The sequence below is a fragment of the Astatotilapia calliptera genome, chromosome 17 (assembly GCF_900246225.1).
Source record: "Astatotilapia calliptera chromosome 17, fAstCal1.2, whole genome shotgun sequence".
Classification (NCBI taxonomy): domain Eukaryota; kingdom Metazoa; phylum Chordata; class Actinopteri; order Cichliformes; family Cichlidae; genus Astatotilapia; species Astatotilapia calliptera.
Genome location: NC_039318.1, coordinates 23,688,883 through 23,714,719, shown reverse-complemented (window position 1 = coordinate 23,714,719; position 25,837 = coordinate 23,688,883). Strand labels below are relative to the sequence as shown.

General features: G+C 38.2%; 1 protein-coding gene and 1 long non-coding RNA gene across 12 annotated transcripts in view; one reads left to right on the top strand and one right to left on the bottom strand.

Annotated features, from left to right (window-relative positions):
• ppfia2 (PTPRF interacting protein alpha 2) overlaps positions 1–25,837 on the top strand; it is a 185,529-nt gene that overhangs the window by 66,808 nt on the left and 92,884 nt on the right. For 2 of the 10 annotated variants that reach the window (XM_026146862.1, XM_026146859.1), the window contains exon 1: positions 10,813–11,576. The exons of the other annotated variants lie outside the window; for them this stretch is intronic. In XM_026146862.1, coding sequence (XP_026002647.1) covers positions 11,496–11,576 — 81 coding nt within the window. In that variant the 5' untranslated portion in view covers positions 10,813–11,495. Of the gene's footprint in view, positions 1–10,812; positions 11,577–25,837 lie in introns of those variants that run through there. 10 annotated transcript variants of the gene reach the window in all.
• On the bottom strand, positions 2,548–5,684 carry LOC113008918 (uncharacterized). 2 transcript variants are annotated; one of them, XR_003270086.1, is made up of 5 exons: positions 5,370–5,684; positions 4,605–4,670; positions 4,099–4,254; positions 3,555–3,647; positions 2,548–3,254 (listed from the first exon to the last, which is right to left on the bottom strand). It is a non-coding gene; the product is annotated as an uncharacterized LOC113008918 (long non-coding RNA). The 2 variants fall into 2 exon arrangements; XR_003270085.1 differs by having other exon boundaries at positions 4,605–5,684.

Genomic DNA, 25,837 nt, shown 5'->3' with positions numbered 1-25,837 from the left:
AATAACGTCTGCACTCATAGTCATGGAAAGAAAAATTTGTATTGCCTAGCTTATGTTTCATAACAGTTACGGATGTAATTTAGTGAACTCCATTTTTATATACTATCATCTTATTTACATATCTTCTTGAACAGTACACACACACACACACACACACACACACACACACACACACACACACACACACACACACACACACACACAAATATTCCCTCACACTGTATCCTTGACAATAGCTCCCTAATGTTTCAGCAGTGACAGGCTGAGGGTAATGCCCATTACAGATGTCTGCCCACACATGACAGTTGACACGATCAGTATGCCTCTGCTGCTCCGCCTCGGATCGTCATTCCAAGAAGCCTTGGAACTGCGACCTTTACTGACACCTGCAGATCTAGTGGGAGTTTTGCTTGGTAACGTTACAAAATAGGTGCAGTTACTGTAGCTGCACTCCACAAATACCATAAAGCTAAATAAAAGAAAATCACATTTTGGTTATGCAAGCTGGAACAGTTACAGGACTCTGGGTCTAATTTGTAGAAGAAGAAGGAAAACCCTGTCCACTTATTATTACTAGATTTCAGTTCACAAGCAGAAAATGGGAACTAGTGCCCAGTATGGCAGCAGGGAAAGACCCAATTAGACAGTGACATGTCTGTCAGTGGAAGGCAATGGTGTTATGGGGTCTAGAGGGGCCCTTTAGCTAGAGACTGGGCTATCATACAGGAAGCTGCTTAGAAAGGAAACCATAAGCTTTATTCGCAAAGCTTCTGTGGAAACATGAAGAGTGAAAACATGTAAAATGTAGTATTTCATCACATGCCTAAAGTGGAGCCTACTCCGTATGCACTCCTATTTATCTCCTTCTGTAACCCCAGAGGAGGAGTACAGGTCTACCTTTGCTTCAGTTGACAGTTGTGCTCTATCGGGAGCACTATGATACAGTAAGTAGTATAATACATGACAACATATCTTGGGCGCCCTAAAGCTTTTTGTCTCTAGTTAGCTTGTTAGGAGTGTGTTTTTGACACTGTGTGCTAGGCATGGTGACAACAGAGTACACTCAAAAAAATTAAAACGTTGACTTTAATTAAAATTATTTTGTCAACAGGTTCCACGAAATTGAATTATGTTAGTTTAAAGCAAAAATCTTTAGTTCATCTAATTTAAAAAAAACTACTTAAGATTAACAAGACATATTTAAGACTAACTAAATCAAGTTATGTTGTATGAACATAGATGATATATTTTCAGGTTAGATAGTTTAGATTAGTTACTTCAACACATTTCTTATTTGTGGCAGTAAAATGTTAAATTTAAGTTAGATTAATTCAAATATTATATTTTCAGCCACCTTGTGCTTTATTAATTAGTTTTACATAAATCTATTTTGTCAACAGGTTCCACACAAATGAATTAAGTACATCCAACTTATTTTTTAAAATTTCTTTTATTGCCAACACATTCAGTGAGCATTTGTGTAAACCCAGTCCAAAATAAAACACAACAGCTCATTAGGGTTAGTAATTAACAGTATGTAGACAGATGCAACATCAAGACTTTAAATTAAATGTCTGTATCTACCAGAAATAGAAGTAGAAAAAAAAAAAACGCATTGAAGATCACATAACACATTGATAAGATGACACTTGAGTTATGCACATGTGATGCTAGTAAGGTCTGTGAGTGTTTTTTTCTTTTAGTGTCTAAAATGGATAGCAAAGTTGCTATTTGCAATGATTGCTTAGGGTCAGTCCAGTAACACAATGCCAATGAAGTGCTTTCCTTTAACAATGCAAAGTGAAGTGTCTACCTCAACAGCCACAATTAAAAAAAAATTTATGTAACAACAACAATAATAATAATAATAATAATAATAATAATAATGATAATAAATAGTCCACTGATATTAGCAATCAAAGAAAATTACATCACCATCCCAAATAAAACTTTAACAAAACATGCCAACATTATGGTCTAACAATAAAACAGCTTGTCAGCGTTCAGTTTTTTTGCAACAGCACAGCAGTAACCATTTAACACTTGCCACTGTCAACATTTATTTTACCAGTGTTTGGGCAAAAAACTTCAGATGTAAACATTTTAACATGGAAACAATTGTTCGTCTTTAAAAGTCCACAAAATATACATTCATCCTGCATTCCCAACTTGGATGATCTGATATCCTCGTGTTGGTGTTGTTCCCAGACCATCATGAAAATGTTGTTCCAGGTTCAACATTGCAAGTGACCAATCACATTGTTGTGACGTTATTCTTTTGCGCGCCAAGCCATTTGTGCATTTATGAAATTCCAATGTTACAAGGACAATATCAATTCTGCTTAATGTTTATTAAAGGGTTACGGTTAGGGTTAGGGTCAGTTGATCGGCGGACAGAGGCGGTTTCACGCAGCTTAAGTACAGTTTTTTGTTTTACGCCGTTTTTTCCCGAAGTCGCAAAAGTATGACGTCACAACATTCTGATTGGTCACTTGCAATGTTGATCCTGGAACAACATTTAGTATGATGATCTGGAAACAACACCAACACGAGGATATCAGATCAACCTCCTAACTTACCCTTATTTTTAGTATGTATTGCAATTACCTTTACAATGCACACAATGTAACACAAACTGAATATGAACATATTTCCACCTCATAACAATATGCCTTGAACGCTAATATACACACCACCCTTCAACATTTCTGGTGCAGTATCATCTCTCAATTAAATCCTTTAAATCTCAATACTTTTGATTGTCTCTTACTAGCCCCCCCACAACAGTAAAATCTCTCAAATTGTAGTAGTTTACAAACTTTTCAAAATGTTCTAAATTTCTCTTAAATGTAATTTTCCCGTTATCTGTCATTTACAAATTACCATTTTATTCCCATTCAGCCTCCGAAAAACTTCTGTCCATCTGACAGAACATTCATCATCCAAATTAAAGGTTGGCTTATTCATTCAGTGTATTCTTGAGCAACTGTACCTTGGTCAAGAGTCTGCTGACATACAGATGAAGGAAGAGCTTCTGAAGTACTTCAAAGAAAGCTTTCAGTCTTGAGGTTAACTGAGATTCAGTGCATATATCCCACCCATTAAGAGTGCACATGCAGAGGCCAGGTCTTCCAGGTCATGCAGGACACACTAGATGGTTATACCCACATCGGCTGGAGGAGTGCTGGCATCAGCTCTTTCGATGGTAAAGATAGCAAGGGTAATTTGTTCCAGCTCCCTCTGAACAGCTGTAGCTTAGACACAAAAACATAGAAAAATGGCATCCAGTTTTAAAAAAAGAAAGAAAAAGGGCCAAAGCTACCCTTTAATGACGTAAACACAATATTAGGAACATGCACCCCAGTGCGCCACTATTTCAGACTACAGATTCAACGATAAATATAAATAGTTTGGGTATACAAGAAGATTTCCCAAAACATTTAAACAGGTTCCATGCAAATTACAACAACAACAACAACATTACAACATGCAACAACATTAGTTATTCAAAATTTGGTTTAATACAGATAAAAAACAAAACTAAAATTACCAACCAATTATTCTTTGAAGAGGATGCTTGGGTCTTCATTCAGGTAAAAAGGTAGTGCCCTGAGGACACACTCCCTCCCCTTTTCAATAGTTTCCTTCTGTAGAGAGTGGCAGAGATACAGGAAGAGAGAACAGATATACTTTAGGATGACAGAAACTCACATTATACGCAAAATGAATGACATATCCACTGCACAGATAGACATGTACACAAGACCAACTAATCATCACATGGACATGAATAGTTAACCTGTTGGGCAGGGTTTCCACCACATTATATATGTCCATAATGGAGGTAAAGACAAACTAATACATCATCTTTTTTGCATTCAAAACATAACATAAAAACATTCACTTCTGGTTTAACCTAAATCGAGGGATCAGATTTTACATATGTTTAGGTAATTTAAATTTTCAACATTTTGAGTACCAAACTTTGTCTTGCTTAATATAAATGTAAGTGCACTGTGCAGCTACCATACACTAGCTGTTTAAATTTGAAAATGATCTTATTAGCCATAATATTTTGCTACCAACAGAATAACGCACCTGTGTGGCTGGGGCCAAAGTTTGTCTAATTTTCTTCCCTGCAACGCCTCCTTTTTTCTTGAAGACTTTTATGAGCTGGTCAGTGTATTGGTCAAGTTGTGTAAAAAGCCTTGGAACATGTGCAGCAGTAGTAATCCTCACATATTCTGCTTCCACCTGAAAATATGTCAACAAACACAACATACTGTACTGTAAATATACATACTATATGTACACATATACAAACTAAAACTAATGTAGAAAGACCTCATTAAAGCTATAATTTTAACACAAACATTTACACAAAATGCTAATGGAGCCATTACAGCTTTTATTGTTATTTATCAAGTTCCAAAAAATATTGATCACAGCTGATCTGAAAAGAATTTCATGCCTCAGGCCCTTGAACTGCAACCTTTACCATGGTTCAGATGTGGAGAAGAAATAACAGGGGCATGGGATGGGTCACAAAAGAAAACTTAACTTATAAAACAGTTTTGTTTTTAAAACTATAACAGTTCACATACCACATACAAGCTCAGCAATACCACATACACCACATCAGTATAGGAGGGAGCAGGTAAAGGCAGGATCTGAGATTTATAAAGTAAAACAAGAAATTCATTACTTAATTTCAAGAAGCAAATTATTGTTTGAATTACAACTAAATAAAATACTACTCAGAAGAAAAGCAAGAGATTGACACTGCCATGTGCTAACTTTCTATAGAAGCAATTATCACCAGGTCTGTCGACCTCCATTGTCTGTCCACTCATATGTCTTGAATAATTTTATTAAAAAAATTAAGTGTGTACTTTCACAAACTGTAATTTATAACTACATTGATATGTATAACTCCGCTAGGAAACATGCTGTATTTACAGACCATTTTTACATAATACAGATTACTGATAGAGCAGAACAATGGTGTCACAGTGGCTTTCGCCCTTGACTTTTTGGATTTTAAATGTCACTTTATGCTATCCTTGCTATCCTATTCGATATTTCCGACTCTCGGATTACAGAAAAGGAATCCCAAGAAAGCAAATGGAAAAATAACCCCTTGAAAGAATAACCCCATGAACCCCTGTAGCTAATCCCTTAATAAAACAAAAAACAATAAAAATGTTTCTTACACAGTCCAAAAAATAAGCATGTCCAGGACCCAGTAAAACTAATGTAAAACAAGCGCACGCAAACGATATAACATGTCTTGTAAGACAAACGCAAAATATAACCATGCTGGACATATAGATACTACACAACATAGTCAAAGAAAAAAGTGGTCTTACCTCTCAAAGAAACAGCAGCTTGGCGCCAAAACAGCCTTTTTCAGTTAAATTTGAAGTCTTGCGCATGAGCAGGCACAAGCCGTGAAACCTTCTTGTTCTGCGCGGTTTCATTACAACTGTTTTTGCATTACTGCCACCTTGTGGATATACAAGGTATATCGATCCTAATTGACTTAACTTAAATGTTATGCGATCAAGTAACACATTAGTATTATGTACGTTGAATAATAGACACAATTACGTAGACTTGATTAGAAAAACATATGTTAACTTAACAAAAACATATATTTTAAGTAAAATGAAAATAAATAATTAATATACACTGAACAATCCACCTCATTCATTTTTTTGAGTGTATGCTACTTCTATCATGCTACCATCTCCCCAGTGCAACCCCCTCCCAGTCCCGCAGAGGTTTATCACGGGCTGCATATCAAATGTGCACCTCGACAAGTCATCAAAGCAGAGAACAAGTGCCTTCTAGAGCTATGCTATTTACAGCCGGTACCAGTTTGTGATTGCTTGAAATGTCAGAACTGTGTCATTAAATTGCATTTCAGTTGCATGCACTTGACCTTTTCGTTTTGCATTTCATAATCCATATCACAGAACTATTAATTGGGACTGTTGATTAGACAGCGCTGTTTTTGCAGGGGTCACCTTGGGCTCTGAGCTTGCAGTGGACATTTTTAGTCATCCTGACAGATTTGCTCTAGGGATAGGACTTCTGGTCAATATTTCAAAATCAAACAGAATAATTTCACAGTTCAGTTTTATGGCAGTGAGTTTGGCACCATGCTGAGATTCATATTTAGCTTAGACGCACTTCTTGAAAAGTACTATGCAAAACTCACACACTGTTCATCTGCTGTAGATAGTATTTAGACCTTTTTACCTTTTTCCTTTGCATTCTGGTTGTCAAGTGTCCTGAAATGTTTTATGATATGCCAAATATTCAGCTAATAGCTCTTTGGGAATCACCTTGCTGGTGCAAAAATACTCTTTATTCCTTTAAAACTGAAAATGAATGAAAATGACTTTTTCAGCATTTTCAGGTCATTGTAACAAAGAGCCTAAAGATATGATTTAAAATGAGTTTTTTTGCAAAATTTTTAAAGGTCAACATTCCTCAGGTCAGGTACAAGGATCAGACTGAAATGAGTGAAAAATCAATCAAAGCTTTATTCGTCACATGCAGGTTGCCCTGCAGTGAAATGGGACCCCCCCGACCTTACACATATAGCACAAACATTACATGGGGATACAGGTCGGAGATTGGTAGAGTCAGAGAAAAAAAACATTGAAATGTACACTACAATGGGAAAAGTACAAGAGGAAAAAAAAAAAAGAGACCCCTACTCATGCTATGCTTCCATGGTAGGACAGCATGAGAACAGGAAACAAAAAAAACTCCTCTGCACAAAAAAGCACATAAATGTCCACAGCACAACATTGTGAAGACATGACAAGCCACAGGGGTGGCAGCCAATGTCCAAAGAAAAACTTTGAACGACTTCCAGAAAGCCTGGAGGACTATTACTTCAGACTACTTACTACTATACTTTTGCATGTATGTCTATGCAGCACTAAATAATGTGATCAGCTACTGAAATAACTGCTATTAAATAGCAGTTTAAAGTCTCCATATTTGCTTCCTTTATGTATTTTATCATATTCCTTTCTGTCACCTCCTATGCACCTCATGGCAGATTTTGAGTATTTCATGCAACAAGTTCATTTGTTGTGTTCACCACAACACATCACGATACGATTAGGTGCAGTATGATTTGCATTTTTTCTACATATAACAATTTAGTCAAAGCTGCACAAGGCCACCTCTTTTGTTAAAGCTGTCCTTTCTCCTTACAGCATCTTACACAATGAAATTGCAGTTGCCAAATCCTCATTGCCTATGCACAAATTGTCTCTCTTTTCCCCTCCTTTTTTTTGCAGCCGATTTGCAGTTTAAGTGGTTTTGTGACCAAACAAGCTTGTAGTACAATGCTCTAACAAGCTCACAGTATGTGTTGCAGACACACACACATGCAGAAGAAATTAAAATGTGTGATTTACATGCATGTCCTGAGGTTGCAAGTGCCCTGCTAGTATAAATTTGTGGCCTCACACTCCCACGATTATTGCTGTGGGTCATATGGACATGTTTTGTGTTCAGCAAGACCTCTCAAAACAGCATCCTACATTCCTACCTAAATGCCCATTATCTGTGCTTGGCAGAAATACACATGCCTCTTATTTCCTAATTTATTATCACTTCTGTTATGTGATATTTCTATCAGAAGGCTGTAGCTGGCCTCACAGATTAGGCCTTTCAAACCAAAAATCAATTTGTTTGAGCTCTTTGATGACATGAGGCTGTGTGTTTTTCTTCTTAAGGGATTTAGATGGAAATGGGGATGCATGCATTAGAGAAGATATACAGGAATGCTTGAAAGCATGCAGGCACTTGACTATAAACCCACATACTCACTCAGGTGTGGATTTAATGAACAGGGTGTTTGTGTCTTTGAGGTTTCCTCTGTGGGGATCCTGTGTAAAAAAAAAAAAAAAAAATGTCGCTCTAAAAATACGTTTTGAATCAGATTTTTTATCTAAAACCCTATCTTGATAGATTTTTGTAAATTAACTCTAATATTAACAGAACCACCCTTTTGTCTCAAATATAATTTCCCAGGTGCAATGCTTTGGCAGCTTTGGAAATGCTGAAAGACAAAGAACAGTGCTGATCAGAGCTGGAGAAAACACAGAGAGGATTGAGAGGCTCCATCCAATCAGCACTAGGAAGCGCTAAGCCATGCCCACCACACATCTGTACAATGACGTCAGAGTCCAGTGGACTGCAGCACACTGACAGGTCTTTTTATGTGACTAATGTGCAGGAGGGCTTAGTAACCCGTGATGGCAAAGGTGCTGCATGTCCACAATCCTACTATGCAGTAGGAGTTTATAACAGCACTCTTGCACGTCAACATCTTAAATGCCTTCATTGCTGGCTAAAAATTAAGCAACTTCAACTCCTTATTCACACATCAATACAAGCACTTTTTTCTATGCTCTTTCTATGTAAGTTTTTTCTATCTAGCATTCACAGTCATTCACATTCATACTCCATTGGATGCATTGGAGAGCAATTTGGAGTTAGCATCTTTTCCAAGGATATTTGGCATGCAGACTCAAGCAGATGGGGGTTATTGATTTAATTGATTGTTATCGATACAGTAAGCCAAAAAATAAATAAATACATTTACCTGTGTCTTTACTATAATAAGAAGTCAGAAGGTATACTGACACCACACAGCTAATAATGTGTGTCTCTTTTAAAATGTCTCCATCTTGATTATATTCTAAAAGCGTCTAATCTTACGTTATGATTTCAAATGTAAAGTCAAGCTCACAGTGAATATGTGGTATTGTGCTACAGTGCTGAGGGTGAGTTTTGAGAAGCAGTTCAGGGGTGCAGACTCAGCTCAGTCTGCTAAATGAGATCTGCTGCTCCACTGCTGGAAATGCTGTTAACCTGCTATGTCAAGAGCAAATACTTTGATGTCTCCCAGAACCAAATCCCTCTGTCGGGTGTGAGGACACCAGTGAGTTCATCCCACTCAGCTTCACGGAGCTCACCGAACTGTGGAACACACCATGAACTGCTTGGGTATTTCCTGTACTGACTAAACTAGATTTGCTATCTCAATAACAGCTTAACACTATTCTTGTGGATCCAATTATGATAGTCTGAGATACAAAATGTTAACTTGAATGCTGGCATGTAGTTCCATGAAAAGAAATAAAGGAGCCCGGACAGTGAATTGAATTAAACCATTCAATAAAGTGGATTCATCTCATGAAAAGGTCACTTGATGAGAGAAAATTGAATGAAAACTGGATACACGTCACCCCTGGTTGGAAGTTTGTTAGAGCAGAAATGCTTCTCTCTTTTTTTTTTTTTTCATGTGATAAAAGAATGAATGAGTCCTTTTTTCCATAGAAACATTGCATCTGCATTAGCATTTCTAAAGAAAGAGATGGTAAAAGTGTGGAATTGTTTCTGAAACAACCCGATAATTGATAGAGACCTGAGAAAAAAAGGCTAAGAGTCATTGTGTATCTGCTTAAAAATGTAAATGGCAATAATGAGGTGCACTTGTACATTTGTTTAGTTCAGACAATTTAGTGTTTAAAGTGAAATGTATCAACTGAATGCTGAACAGGGGAAAAAAACTAACGAGAACGGCACATTTAAGGCGAAGGTGAAAGACTTCTATGTCTAATCCATCATGTGAATGACACTAATAGCACAGCAGGCTTATAGGAAGACAATACAGTCAAAGAGGGTAAAATGTGTAACTAAAGGATGCCATCAATCCCAAAGTTTCCTGAATGTTTATGCATAAATATGCTTCTTTTTTTTAAGTACAAAGAAATCTCAGTATAGAAGCCTATACTGAGGCCGTTTTGTTGGCACATTGGAGTTAAACGTCACATAAGACAAAAAAACAACCAAATTTTCCATGTTTATAGAAATTTGTTTATCTGCCTCTGAATGATACATGACCAAGGGCCGGTGTTCTGCAGGTTTTAGATGTCCTTGATCCAGCACAGCTGATTTAAATGGCTAAATTACCTCCTCAACATGTCTTGAAGTTCTCCAAAGGCCTGGAAATGAACTAATCATTTGATTCAGGTGTGTTGACCCTGGGTGAGATCAAAAACCTGCACCTCACGGCATGGAGTTCCTCACCCCTCCTTTAGGTGAAGACTTCTGGCTCAACAGTACATAGTAAAATATCATTTTAAGAAAAGCATTAAAAGCCTAAATTAAATACATAAAGTTTACTGTAAGTAACTGATACTTTCCCAGTTGATAATTACTTTTTAGTATTTCTGATGTAAATGGGGTATCCTCTCATAAATATCCAATGGAGTAGTAGTTCAATAAAAACCTACTGTGCATGTTTATTTTGACCATTACTCTGAAATTAATCTTATTATCTAAGAAAAATAATCTAAAAATGACCAGTGCACGAAACATATTTTTGTCTGCTGGTGTCTTTGATACTAAACAACATCGTTGCAACACCCTGCAGATTGAAGTTGTCTTAAACGCTTAAGCCATTATTCACCTGAAACGGCCATCTTTCTCCCACTGAGTGAGCACAGCACGCCATCCAGACAGCATGTTTTAGACAGTGATAGCTTCTCCTGTTGTCACACAGAAAACGATTGCCTCATTTGAGTAATTTAAGCATCCTTCTGCTCCTCCAATCAATACGGAGCTACAGTACACTCCAAAAAAAGGCGTTGACAACCTAGTAAGAGTTTACTCTACTTTTTAGAAATTGCGCAAGTAAACGGTACTACCACAAAGCAAGCATTGAGGGTTTTTTTTCTAAAACAGCTTTTAAAAAAACTGTCATCTAAAAATGTATTCGCTGGAAATATTTATTTACATGTTTTTTTCTTTTAATTTATCTTTTAAATTAGTACAAGAAAACACAATAGTCTACACATTCTTGTCCCATTTTGTTTTATCCGCCTTAAAAAAGGAAAAAAGAAATGAAAATAAGTTGAAATGACTGTAACAAAAGGCCATTTTTACAGTGTACAAACAGAGCGAACGTGTGTCTCTGCTGCCAATTTAGGCACCCGGTATGTTGTTGGCTGAGCCTCGCTGTGATGCTCTGACTGATTATTGGTGAAGCCAGAGGAGGAGGGAGGCAGTAATCCGTGCACAGAGCGACCCATCTGAGCCGCCAGCAGAGCTGCTTGCGGCGGGCGTGGAGAGACTATGGAGCTGCCGGGGTTTACTCTCAGTTCAGATCGCTAAAGGATACAGACTAATATACCGCATGCGAGTGGGGACGTGCAAGAAGACCAGTGAAGAGAGCTGACTCGTTTTCACTTTAATTGTCCCGGTTGTCCTTCTCCCCGGAGCGTTACGCGTCGTACCGGAGCGCTCCACCTTCTGATGCCGGGAGCGCAGAGCCGGGTCAGGGGCTGATCCGAGTCCTCGCCTCGGATCGTTTTACAGTCTCTGTGACGCATATGAGCTTAGTTTAATATTTTTTAATTAAAGAATCAGCTGTGGATTGTTTGCCCATCAAAGGGATTATGATTTTCTCAGACATGAGTACGGGGACCAACTCCCCCAAGGTGCATCCACCGAACGGGACGAGGTTTTACACGTTCCAGGCAAGTTAACTGCTCGTCTTCAGTCCACCTTTTGCTTGTTTTGTTTACTGAAATATCAGCTGCTTGTTTTTGTCTATTTGTGTTGACAGTATTTTTTTTCCTTGTTTTGAGTGCCTTGTGGCTTTTATTATGGTAAATTGTAGACTGATTTTCTGCGGAACAGTGGATGTTGGGTGTTTCCTATCTGCGTGCAGAGCCCCTCAGAATCCCCTCGGTAAACTCAACCCTTTGTTTTCCACGACTTTGTATTGTGTGCTTACATTGCAAAGTGCTGTGTTTTGGATTTGTTTTGGATTTTGAGAGATCTTGGCCAAAATTCTCTATACTCGAATTTCCCAAAGAATAATTTGGCAATAACTTGTCTAAGATCTTAAAGGAGAATAGTGCAAAACATCTTCACACTTTCTCTTGATGAATAAATCATCTGACAGTTGGATTGTGTGAAACTGCAATTCAGAGTTCATATAAATCTGTATAATGATTTTTAATGATTCATGATCCGCCCACGTTTGGTTTGAAGAGAAATAGGGACATATGTGCACAGTGCCCTACATTGATTATTGTGCCCCCCCCCCCCCCCCCCACACACACACACACACATACACCACCACCCCCTGCATAATAATTCAGCTCTGCACAGAGCCCATGCGTGCATGCAAGGAAGCAGTGTTGGTGGATATTGATCGAGTGCGTGTTACTCCTGTAACCAAGCCAGTACTTTCTGTTTTATTGTGGGTGGAAGGAAGAAGGGAAGTGAGTGAGACTGTATCATTTTTCATATCAGTCTTTGAGCGCCTGCTGGTTGTCTTTGTAGCATAAAAGGGGAGGAAAAGGTGATGATGATTGGAAATTTTTGCAGCCAGGTGCAGTCAGCATGGTTTCGTAAGTGTGGAAAGTGGTTTGCGGGTTGCGTTTCAAGTGAGAAGAAGTGCTGAGGGGAGTTCAGTTTTGGACGACATATACATTTAGAAATACACCTGCCTCATAAGCCCATCAATCAAATCGCAATCTGGGCTGGCAAGAGACCAGACTGTCTCATCCCTTTGCTCTTGTGTTGCTTTACTCTTGTTGTGAAATTTTAGATCACTTTGTTTTTATGGTAAGCAAGCAGAGCGTCATTATCTCTGCCTCTTAAATCATTTCCTCGGATATCATATGCCCTCTAACTACTGAGCCACTGTGACTTTACCATTTGAAGATTTTCCCCCTTCTGTGTTTGTCATAACCTCAGCTTTGCCTTTTCATGTCAAATCATTAGTGAAGAAAGGCTCCCTGGAGGGCTCATACCTGTTGGAAGAAGCTCCTCTGATACTGCAAAATCAAAAGGACCATAGATTACAGATTATAGTCCCAGGAAGTCCCCGTATAAATTAATCGAAGGACACGCCACTATTGGGCTGCTCACAAGTCTTTTTCTTCCACTCTTGGGGTGATATAATGTCACTGCACTGATCCATACCAGTGCTTTCTCAGTACAGTCATTTAAACACTTAAAACATTTCCTGTCAAATTGTTTACCATCTACTAATGATATTCATTTCATCAGATTGCCCTTCCTAGTTTGCAATTATAAATCAGTTGGGGCAAATTAAATTGCAAAGTAGGTGCCTTTTGAAGCTTCAGCCGCTCCATCAGGGTGATGAAGTTATTCAGTTTCTTTAGTATGCACTGCCAGGCACAAAAGCAAGCAGAGGTGGCACATTAACATAAGACATCGGGTAGAATGAAGGAGCATCTTTTCTCACCTGCAGTTTTGTGGTTAACCTTGGCTTATAGCATTCCAGTTGGCCTAGAATTCAAATGTGATGCACTAAAAACAAGATGAAAAGTCTACAGCTATGCTAATTACTTCAGGAGGTTATGTTCAGGCATGGTGGTTCTGTGCGAAACAGTCCACAAACACTGCCAGTCTGATAATTTTAACATGCCTATTTCATGAAAGTCCCCTGCAAAAAGACATTTCTTTTCAGCTTTAAAGTTAAAATTTCAAGAATACAGTACTAACAAAGTTATTTTTGTAGCAGTCTTTTGTACGGATTTGCATGTGACAGCAACGGAGCCCCGCAAGGGACATGGGAGGGAAAAAAAAAAACGATTAACCTTTGCAAGATCCCGAGTTACTTTTCGCAAAAGTTCATCTTCATTTTTTTTTCTCTCCCATGTCCCTTGCGGGGCTCCGTAAACAGCCATCAGTTTTGCTAAGATTTGGTTAAAAACTAATGGCAGTTTTAAAGTGGTACATTTTAAGGGATCATTGTGATCATTCAGTGCAGGGGAACAAGAATCTGCACCATCAACTTCTCGTTGATATTAGAGAAATGAAGAATTTTTTTTTTTTTTTCTTTGAGACGAGTTTGCATACTTTTTTTTATGTTCTGGGAACTAATCAGATTTTACAGTCCATAAAGATCATTCAGTGTTTCACAACCATAAACATGACTGGATGTGGACCTGTATGCACACCCATATGGAAAAGAAATAGTAAAAACTTATATGATTTACTCATGAAAGTGGCCACTTTCTCATTACTTTCATATATTGTTTTAGTAAGTATCCAAAACATACAAGTTTCATTATATAATTTTTCAAGGGATCTTATATCTGTTTTCACCCTTGTATGCTTTTCATACAAGTTTCACACAAGACAGATACAAACTTACTAAGATTTATATATATCTTTTCCATATGGGGATGCAGGAGGAAAAATGCTTAAGTTAGAAGTTCAAGTTAAATTTCTTATCTGTACGCTGTAACCATTCATTCATTCATTCGCTTCCGCTTATCCTTTTCAGGGTCGCGGGGGGCGCTGGAGCCTATCCCAGCTGTCATAGGGCGAGAGGCAGGGTACATCCTGGACAGGTCGCTGTAACGATTAGATAAAATAGCTTGGGTTGAGTTGCATAGATCCTTTCACAATGCTGTCCACCGCTAAAAAGACTTTCTACCAGAAAGCCCTGAAATATGTGTATTCCCCCAAACCACAAAGCCATGATATGGCATTAACATAACTGGTTGCAGTGATGGTCTGGAGCATCATCATTATGTTGTAGGTATCACTCCAATACAGCTATATCAGATTGTGGATTGACCAGCAGGCTGTTATCCTTTGGTTTCAAGTGTGACTAAAATGCATGTTGAGCTTGTGGTGTAAAATAACCTCTTTTGACGTGCTACTTCTACTGTGCGACAAGGTGACACAGAGGAGTGACGCAACTACCTCTCTCTGCCTTTTGACTGTTTGCTGTGCTGGAGTGTTCATATTTATGGAAACCCTCCCATGAGGGGAAGACTTGCTGGCAGTGCTCCGAACCCTTTGGGCATTATTACTTAGTTTGCTGTAGATTTTTAGTCATGATTCTCTTTCAAGTGGCAGAAATTCTGCAGGAAGTGCTCTTGTAGTGTCATCATGTAACACTTTTAAAGAGTTGTACTACTAAGAGCTGGTTAGACAAACAATACACACAATGGTTCTTGTCCCTGGGCGGTTTCTCTGGAGAGGGGAAAGCACTTGCAGATTTTAAACCTTTGTGAAATAATCTTACAGAGTGTAAAAGTTTAAAGGGAGGGCTAATATTCTCACTTCTACTTACATATTTGTGTTTCCACACTCTACTGGGATCATTTTGCTGGATTCATGGTTAAATCTTTATTTATCTCCTACCTTGGTGCAGCCGATCAGTTCATACAAAAGCTGTTTTAGTTCATCTGTCTTTACACCATATAAGGAAATCCTTTCTTACTGACATCATAAAGATCCAAAAGTAGACAAAAATGGCAATGGCATTTTAAATCCTGAGCTTCGGGCTCACAGGGATCACTCATAGTATTTTAAACTTCTTTACATGAGGATCTACTATTGTAACAGTATACATATGGCAGATAATAATAAAAAAAAGAATATTAAGTCTAGATTAAACAATTATAATCTCCTAATATTTCCAATTTTGTGCAAGTGTCACTTTACAGTCAAGTCAAATTTAGCTCAATCCTTCATTATTATTAGTTGATTTGTCTGTGTCCTTGTATTTAATATTTGGTTGTTGCTACTCTACAATACCCCGCCAAACAGTTTGTCAGGGCTGAGCTATCTAATAAATTATACATAATTGTTCCCCGGGATTTGTCCTTGGTTTTCAAATTAGTGTTTCGTGTGATTAGTAGCTACAGCTGGAGTGTCTTTGCTTAAAAGCCTCCCTTTCCCCCACAGTCTAGAGTGCATTGTCTTCCATATGGCCTCTGCAGCTTTACACCTCTAGCAACATTGCAGAAAGAAGCTCCTAGTGTAGGATAAACTATTATAAAATGGATAACAAGAAGGAAGTAACACTGACTTCTTAGTCTAATCAGGGCTTAAGCAAAATTGGCAGTGAAATTTTGAACAGATTGTCAGATATGTTTCACCGACCCCCTTTTTTTTTTGTTTGTTTGTTTTTCTAAAATATTCGGTTGCTGTTAAAGAAGAGAGGAAGAAAATGAGCTGCTACTCACTGGTCTCCTTCAAAATAATCCTCTCTTCTGCAGCGAGCTGGCATTTGGGAGGTTTATAGCAGCATGGCCACAGGGGGAATTTGGCTAAAAAGCTTCTGTTTGGGTTTGCCTATAAGCATCTGTCGCCTGTGCTTTGTTTGTAAGCAGAGCCACAGCCTAGGCCAACCTCACTTAATTAAACTGCTAGAGCTGTGCTGCTACTGGTTTCCACTTCCGACTGTCTGACTGAGGGTTCACGTTCAGGGCTTGACAGAAAAGATGCAACGTGGCTGTATACGCTGATTAAAAAGTGCTTCTTCTCATTATGGTGCTTAACGCCAAGGAGGGATGTTTGTACTGATGTCCTGATAAAAATTCTTTTCTCTACTACTAAAGCTGAATGCAGACATGACACAGTGCCTCTTGTTCCATTTCACATCTTCAGATGCGTTAATCAGTGCTAACTAATGTGCATTCTCAAGCGAGCACTCTCTCCAGCCCAAACAGGCTCAAGGAGTACAGAAAGAGCCTCAAGATGGGATGACTCATAGCGAGACACCAGACAGCAGTTTGAGTGACAAGTAAACACTTATTCCTCGTTGCTCAGGATGCCAATGGCTCAACTTCCAGTTTCTCCTGTGCACGCAATCTACCATAGCACAAACTGAGTGCTGCTGACATGTCCTGTAGTTGCCAGTAAAGAAGTTTGTTTGTGACCTTCATTTATAAAATAATATAAAGAAAAATGTAGTCAGTATAGTGGATAACAAAATGATCATTGCAGTTTTCTTGGCTCTCGGTTGTTCAATTAAATGTATTTAATTGAACATTTACATTTTTAGACTGAAAAAAATCTTTTCATGTTTCTAACGTTTATAATTGAATAACATATTTCAGGGTAATATGGAAATGTCAAAACGTAATCTTGGGGATCCCCGTCCGTGCACCGCGATGACAGGTTAAATACAGAACCCCATCCCGTCTTATGACTGCTGCACGTTCACCAGTGCAGATGTGGAGACGCTACACGTCATATGACACCTGGACAGTCCTGCAGGTTGATCCCGAGGGAGAAGCTGAAGCTTTGAGAACTGTGCTTGCCTGATTATCTGGAACATTTCTGCAGCTGTTTCTGTCAGTTTTTGTTTTGAGCTGAATTTTCACCATGTGTGCAGATGTAGTCATACATTAATACACGCAAGACTGCGAAGAAACAGACTCCACCAATGCATGTGAACTACACAGTCTTGTCAGTCAGGCGTACAGCAGACACGCGTACACAAGTACAAATGCGCTCACACAGTAACAACATCCAGCTGTGGAAGCGAGCTTATCATCACAGCTGTCTTACCCAGCACCCTGCCACACACTCCCCCTCCCCTTTCTGTGTGCTCCACCCTCTCTGCGTCGTGTTATTCAGCGTTGATGGATCAACAAAAGGTGGCCGTTTGCAAATTAGCACAAAAATGACAAATTAACACACGGCCGACAGACTCAAATCTTGACCTTTCATTTGTTACACTGCACATAGTAACTGCTTACAAATGCCCTCAATATCCTTACCAACACACAATCACAAGCACGCTCCTCCCTTTGGTATCCCATTCCCGCCGCTGGTCTCCCAAGTGATACGTATACGTGTGCATGCGTATGTGTTTGTGTGTTGTAGGCGTTTGCCCTATTTTCTTGGTCTTTTTTTAATCAGCCCTCGTGCATTTAAAATCTGGCCCGGGCAGATGGGGAAGGGAGTTTGACCCACTTTGATGGATTCCAGACCGATTAAAAGGATGAGTATGCTTTCGAAAGCAAGAGGTCCCTGTATACCAGGGTGTGTGCTTGTGTGTGCATACAAGAGACAGGAGAAAAAGATTGTATTCATGTGCCAGTATGCAAATAAACATTCATCCTCCACCTTGTTGTTGACAGTGTAGTTATTCCGGAAATTGTAGTGTCAAGATAAAAAAACCAAATAGCCAATTTCAGCAATCTTTCTACGGCGAACGTAGAAAGATTGTAGCGGGCAATTTTAGCCTCAGTCTTAACAGAGATGTTATAGCTGCAGGGTTATCTGACAAAAACCCTATGCATAAGATAAATATACAAGCAACGAATCAGTTCTGCGAAATGCACAAACTCTACGGGCTGCGCTGATGCAGAGGGAGGTGTGCCTCACTCCCAGTTACAGCCGGAATTCAATTAGATGTTTTGCAAAGCGCTTATTTAAATAGGGGGAAACAAATCACTAAATGCAGCATTTTCTGCCAAATCACCATGCATATAAGTTGAAGATAATATATGTGCTGTGAATTTTTGAATGTATTTGCATGTTAAGTGATCACTGAGAGCGAAACAATGTCTATTATTTTTATTCTAGTTCCACAGCACCTGTTCTTCCCAGACAGCAAGAACAGTGGAATAACAATGGGCACAAGAGCGAAATTACACAGCAGAAGTGTCCATAGATTTTTGCTAGGTACTAGGGCTTGTTCTGGAAAGTGCTGATTCCAGATGATAAAATCGCTCATTAGCAACAATGAGGTGAAGCGTGATGACCACTGACAGGGAGAGAGATGTCATGGGCTCATGCTCTGAGATGGTATATATTTATATTTAAAGGAAAAAGATTATCCAAATGTGAAAATTGAGTTTTATATTTAAATACAAGTATGTATTTAAATATAAATTAAATATATTATTTAATAATAATATTTTTAGCCCAAACTAACTAGTACTGAGACTTTACTTTAGCCAATCTAACAGTTATGCAGAAAAAAACTTGCCTAAAACTTGTCTTCATAAAATATTTTCTTTCCAGTGTAGTAAATTTTTCCAGTGGCATTTAAAAATGAGTAAAACAGAGCAATGTTCGACCTAACACCTGCCATCTGATTTATGGATTTTGCTGACATGGCTGCTTGGGGGAAGCACTAAAGACTAAAATGGGTCTGGGGATTTAAGATTCCTGGGAGAAGGTCTGTGAAAAGGCCATTCTTAAGATACCCAAACTTGCTGTTGTATTCTTACATTTGTGTTATTTTTGGTCACACAAAAATCCTGTATGACAAAATTGTAATATTTTAAAAATAACCAATTATATATTTGTTCATTTGGATTATTACCGTATTTCATAAATGGTAACTGGTAAAAGAAACATGATAACATTTAAACTAGTTTCTAATTTTCTTATTTTAAAAAAAAAACTACCAACATATTCAAATGGTTGTTTCTTTGTCATGTGCTATATTGATTTGCATAAGATACCCAAAAAAAAGCCTCTTAAAACCTGTTAATTATCTGAGTAATGCTTTAGGAAATGATTTAATGTTTTGTTTTGTCCATGTCCTGAATTTTTTTCCTTTCAATACAAACAATTGGGGAAAGGGATTTTAAAGCAGTGATGAATGGAATGATGGGCTTAATCACTGGTTAGTCCCTTAATGGGATGTTTAGTCTGTAACAAAATGGCCTATGTATAATATTTCCAGTATCATTTATCCTTTAATGCGATGCTGTGATGTCTTTCTCTCTTTATTGCACATCATCCTTTAATCTTCTGCCGTATCGTCGGCTACACGTGTTGAACAGTAAAGCGTATTTGATGCATTACAGAGCTAGTACCTTCACAGACTTTCACACACATGCACGCAGATCCATAATAGATCCCACAGAGATTTTAAAGTGGAGTTGGGAGCACACTCGGGCCAAGCCACTCACTTCACTTCAATAGACTCTAGCATGGCAATAACCTCACTCTTCATTGACGCAATTATGGTGCAACTATTTGCCTAGCTCTGTGCAGCAGTTTGATCTCATTTATCCAGCACTGTGGACTTGAAAGGTGACATTTCCTGTGGGTTTCTTGACAGAATATAAAGCCGTGCGTTTATTTACTAGGCTTGAATCAAAGCAGGACTGATATATATACTTTTTCTATGGAGAAAAAGTGTATATATAAAAAAACTAGGAGAGGAACTACCAGACCCCCGTCATCAACGAGTGCCCAGTGGAGAGAGTGGACAGCTTCAAATACCTCGGAGTTCACATCACGCAGGACCTGTCATGGTCCTGTCACATCAACACCGTGGTGAAAAAGGCCCGACAGCGTCTCTTCTTCCTCAGACGCTTGAGAGACTTCCAACTGCCCTCCAAGGTGCTCAGGAACTTTTACTCGTGCACCATAGAGAGCATCCTGGCGGGAAACATCTTAACCTGGTTCGGGAACAGCACCATGCAGGACAGACGAGCTCTACAGAGGGTTGTGCGGTCAGCTGAGCGCACCATCCGCTCCGAGCTCCCTGACCTGCACTCAATCTACAGCAGGCGGTGCTGGACCAAGGCCAGGAAGATCGTGAAGGACCTCAGCCATCCCAACAACAGACTGTTCTCTCTGTTGAGGTCAGGAAAGCGATTCCGCTCCCTGAAGACCAACACAGAGAGACTGAGGAGGAGCTTCTTCCCGCAGGCGATACGGTCTCTCAATCACACCACCACACAGTACTGACCCACACATATGGTTCTTACACACACACTGGACTTTCTGGACTTTGGTTTTGCACAACACTGGTCACTATATTCTTCATTTCCAGTTAATACTTGTACAGCTGCTGTTATTGTGTATATATTTATTTATATTTAGATTTCTTCATACATTCTTATATAGTTCTATATTGTGTATTGTGTATTTTGTTGTACAGTTATTTTATTTTCAACTTTAATTTATATATTTTATCTTATTCTTCCCAGTTAAATTTACCCTTCATTCTAATTTGTGTTGTACAGTTATTTCATTTTTAACCTTAATTTATATTTTATTCCTTCCTAGTTAAATTTACCCTTTTTAATTTTTCATATTTATTTCCTGTCTTATTCATAGCCTTTTCCTTTTTTGTTTTCTTTAGGTCACGAGCAGTTGTCCAAGCATTTCACTACATATCGTACTGTGTATGACTGTGTACGTGACAAATAAAATTTGAATTTGAATTTTGAATTTATGGGCCTCCTGCAGATTTTTAAGTGTTAAAGTGAACTTGTTATATTCATTTCCAGCTCCTTATTACTACTCTTGGGCTCTACTAGAGGGATTTGGATTTTAAAAGACGTTGGTTGCTAAAATAAAATATAGCCAAAGACTGTAACAGGATATATATGGCAGAAAACCTGAAAAAATAGTTTTGTCCACTTTAAAGATGGTCCCGGAGGTGGACCAAAGAAATTTTGATTCACTTTTAGTGTAATAAGACAGATAAAGTTTAAATAAATAAATAAATAAATAAATAAGAAATGGAACTTTTAAGTATGTACTGAGTATGTGAAGGGATTAAAATATCTGAATACTTTTTAAGTGGGATTTTTTTATTTTTAAAGGAGTAAGAGAAACACCACTTCACTACATGCTCATTCAGCCATTGATGAATGTGTCATTTCCATCCAAATTGCCTGATATCCAGTAGTTTTTTTTTTTCATCCATATTTTAATCCTCCTCTCTTCTTCCCATACGCACTTGCAGCCCCTGTTCCATAATGCACATAAAAAGCGACGTCGTCATCATATTTGTCAGAGCTGTCATCTAACTTGCTCCCTTATCTCCAGGCCAACTCTCCAGCTGTAAGTGGGCAATATATGAGACGTGTATTTGGAGCACTAAGCAAACTGAAGGCATGGGCAGCAATTAAGAGGTCTGTAATTACAGAAAAGGCTGCCACCTGCTTTAGGTTATCATAGTGCTGATGCTTACAGAAAATCTAAGTTTTGTAATTTGTGTGCATCAGCCATGGGCTTCTGTTGCACCCTGAACTTGTACATAATACATTTTTATTTTTAATGATAAAATAATGTTCCTCCACTTACACTGTCGAGTTTGTTTACACAGAGAAAACTGCCTGCTTGAGTAAAGCAGTAAAGTTTGAATAATTTCTTTGCCAATAGCGTTGAATAAAGTACAAGCCCTGTAGTGTTGGTTACTAGCTTTGGTCACAACTAGATTGCCACAATCACCGGTAGTTTGCATGAAAGACACCAACTTGTTTGCAAAAACTAATATCTAGGCCAGTGTTTCTCAGGTGCTGGATCTCCATAGATCAGTACTGGTCAGGTGTATTGTTGTTAGACTAAACAAATGACCCAGTGAAACATAGAAACTCAGTAACTATATTAATTATAAGACATAAAGAAATTACTGAAAACAGTGGAAACAGAGCTCATGAAGTTAAATAGATGGTTTGTATTTAATAAACTATCATTGAATGAAAGTAAAACAAAATTTATGTTATTTGGAGGTAGTAAAAGTAATATTAAAGTAAAATTGAATTTAAATAATGTTGAAATTGAAAGAGTATATTAGACAATTTTTAGGAGTAATTATTGATGATAAAGTTTGTTGGAAGCCCCACATAGAACATGTGAAACGAAAATTATCCAAGTCTATTTCTATTCTTTATAAAACAAGAGATTTTTTGAATAAGAACTGCCTTTATTTATTGTATACTTCCCTTTGTTTGCCTTATATGACCTACTGTGCAGAAATTTGGGGGAACACATACAAAACATATTTGGATTCAATATTTAAATTGCAAAAAAGAGCTATTAGAATAATAAATAAAGTTGGACATAGGGAGTCCACCAACCAGTTTTTTGTAGGATCATCTATGTTAAAATTCATGGACATTATATAGTCTAAAACTTTAGAAATGATATATCGTGTGATGAAAAAGAATGTTCCAATTTGTATTTTAAGTATGTTTCAACTAAGAGATGGAAAATGTGATTTAAGGGGGTCTTATAAGTTTGAAATGCCTAAAGTGAGAACCAATGTTAAGTATAGATGTGTGTCAGTGTTGGGAGTGAAATTATGGAATGGACTTAATGATGAACTGAAGATGTGTTTTTCTTTGTCATTCTTCAGGAAGATTTTAAAAATTAGTATTATACAAGGTTATAGAAATTTGGTTTGTTAAAAATTTTTGTGTTGATTTAATTTCTTGATTTATCATTGATTTCTTTTCAAACTGTTATACAACTTATTTATCAATGCTATTTATTTTCTTGGTTAAGGATTTGATTATTTCTATGGGGGTAAGGGATAGGATAAGTATAAGCCATAAGGCTTCAGCCTATTCCTTTTTCGGTTTCTGTTTGAGTACTTTTATGTAAAATTATAATCTGTTGTTGTTGTTGTTGTTGACTGAAATAAATTTCAATTCAAAAAAAATTCAAAAAAAATTATTTTATTCTTGCACTGGCTGTGGCTGTTCTATTCAGCCTTTGCAGTATCTTAGGCTCAATGATCTGTCTTTTCCCTGCATCTCTCCATCAAAATTTATCATCTGTGGAGCTGAAACTGGAATACCCATTCCACAAAGCAGTCCTCCATGCTGTTTAATTTTATTGCTCCATAATGGGAATAGTTGGGAGGTGTCAAGGGTCTTCCTGTATCCAGTCATTAACTCTACATCTCTATCTCTTTGTCTTACAGCCTCCTTTGCTTCACTGTGATTGCAACATACATTTCTGTTTCACTCAGCTACCCGTCACTGTGCAGGTTGGATTAAAGAGCAAAACAAGAGTCCATTTGGAGGCACATGACTTAGCGTTTTCAATTTACTAAGTAATTAATTCACCCCAAGCTTCTCAAAGGCCTGCTGTGTGTTAGACCTCAGAAATAGTCTGTTACTTTCTCACACACTGCGTCTTTGCAGCATTACATCTCCCCTACAGTCATTCACATGAGGCGATACAGTAGGCAGTGGCCTTTGTGAATAATGCAGTGGCAATAAAATCTCTGCTACATTCAATTACACCAGCTTTGACTGTCTTTTCCTGTTCAGTATGTGTGTAGCTTTGTTAGTGTGTTAGTGTGTGCATGCTGATAATGCCATGACCAGGCTGTAAACCCAGCAACATTAATTATGCACTGTTTTGCTTCTCTGTTACGCTGCAAGGGTTTTTGGACTGTTACAAACTGCCGTCTGGCTTTTAACTACACTGCCACAGTTTATAAAGTTATTTGAGGGGTCATATGACATCTTTATGATCTTGCTTTCTTGCTGGTCACATATCAGCTCTGACCTTTTGGCTACGTCAAACACCTTGTTTCCTAGCCAATACAATACGCATCATTGATTATGTCAACTAATCGACTAATAGATCTGGCTTGTGGGTTTTCTGGCACCAAGACTTTGGCAGCGGGTCCATTGGGTCTTGGTGGGGTTGATTGGGCATATTCCTGCACATCCTCATGTGGAGGTTGGAGACATCCAAAGGTGTTGGCCCTATTTCTTGAGTTCCTGGGCTGTTTTGCACAACCAAGCTCTACCAGCATAAGATTGGATTTTAACAAGGTGATCAGTGTCATTTACTTTCCCTGCCAGCAGTTTTAATCTTGTTTTCTTGATTTAGAACAAGTTAGAACCAATCAAAGAAAGTAGAAGTGAATTGTAACAATAAATCTATCTGATCTATTACATACAATCTTTGTTAAGTTTACAAGGTTGGAGAGTGTAATGGTTCTTCTTTCTCACATGTTCTGTTTACATATAACTGTGCAGCCATCAAGCAACATGTAAAAAGCACAGGTATTAGACTCAGAGACACTGCTTCTGTAGCTCATAGGTCTGTGTTCCCTGCTGCTACCACCACCCTCTCATCATGCAAAATCAATACAGCCGCTTGGAGGCTCACATGGGATAAACCGCATCGGTTTATCTGGCAGCAAAACTGTGAACATGCCTTTTTTTCCCCAAAAGGCATGTTCACAGAGTGCTGAGTGTATGTTCCGAGGAAGCCAGCAGAGATCTTAATTGTCTGATTATCTTCACAGCTCTTCTATCTGATGTCTGGTTGTAGAGACATTGTCGCCTGCTGCTGTGTTTTTGTTTTGTTTTTTTGCTTTTCCTGGAATCCAGCTACAGCCACATTTTTGGAGTCACTTCTTTTCTAAAAAGATCATTTGTGTCAAGAGCCCTGCAGATGAGCTGGGAGCATATTGCCATTTGGGATTTTTAATGAAAGTGTATAATGTTGCAGCTGGCAATAAGGCTGAGGACCTGCAGACAAAACATGGGGGAACTCCTGAGCGAGTTTACCAGGGGCTTAGCAATTAACACAGAAAGTTAGGGCAGATTGGATTAGCTACCTTGTTTTTGGTATGGAGGAATCAAATTATTTTGGAGGGTTTTAGAAAGTGAACTCTTCTCCGTTCCAGCATCGTTTCATATTATAATTACAAAAACATGTTGTGTTCAGTTGCTCAATCATTACAGCATGCCTTCCAGCTCTATATAGGCATTTTAATGTGTATGGTCTGTCACTGTTTGGAGATTTCCACATGTTTTGAACAACCAGTTCCTGCTTCCAGCTGTAAATGATATGATAATCAGTCTGTGTTTATTGGAAGATTTTTCAATTTCCTTGAAATTGAAATACTGGCTACGTTTTGAGTTGGGTAATCATTGACAGTTTAACATCATATTTCAGTTTGGGAAATGTATATTCCTGTATCAGCACCCAACTTACGTCTCTTTAAGAGCGGTAACGATTATGAAACTAAAACAGAGTCTTGATCTTATACCTGCCTGCTTCTGGCCTACCTGTTGCGACCAGTCTTGAGCTCTAAATACCGCACTGTGCAAAAGTCTTGAGCCACCCAATCATTTCTTTATAGTTTGTTAGAAAAAATGGCGCAAAAAAGCTTGAAAGCCAATGACTGAAATAATTAAATGCAGCCCTAAACCATGATAGAGTCTCCATCATTGCTCCATAAGACCTGTTGCTGCTGATTTTCAGTAAAGTTTTTGGG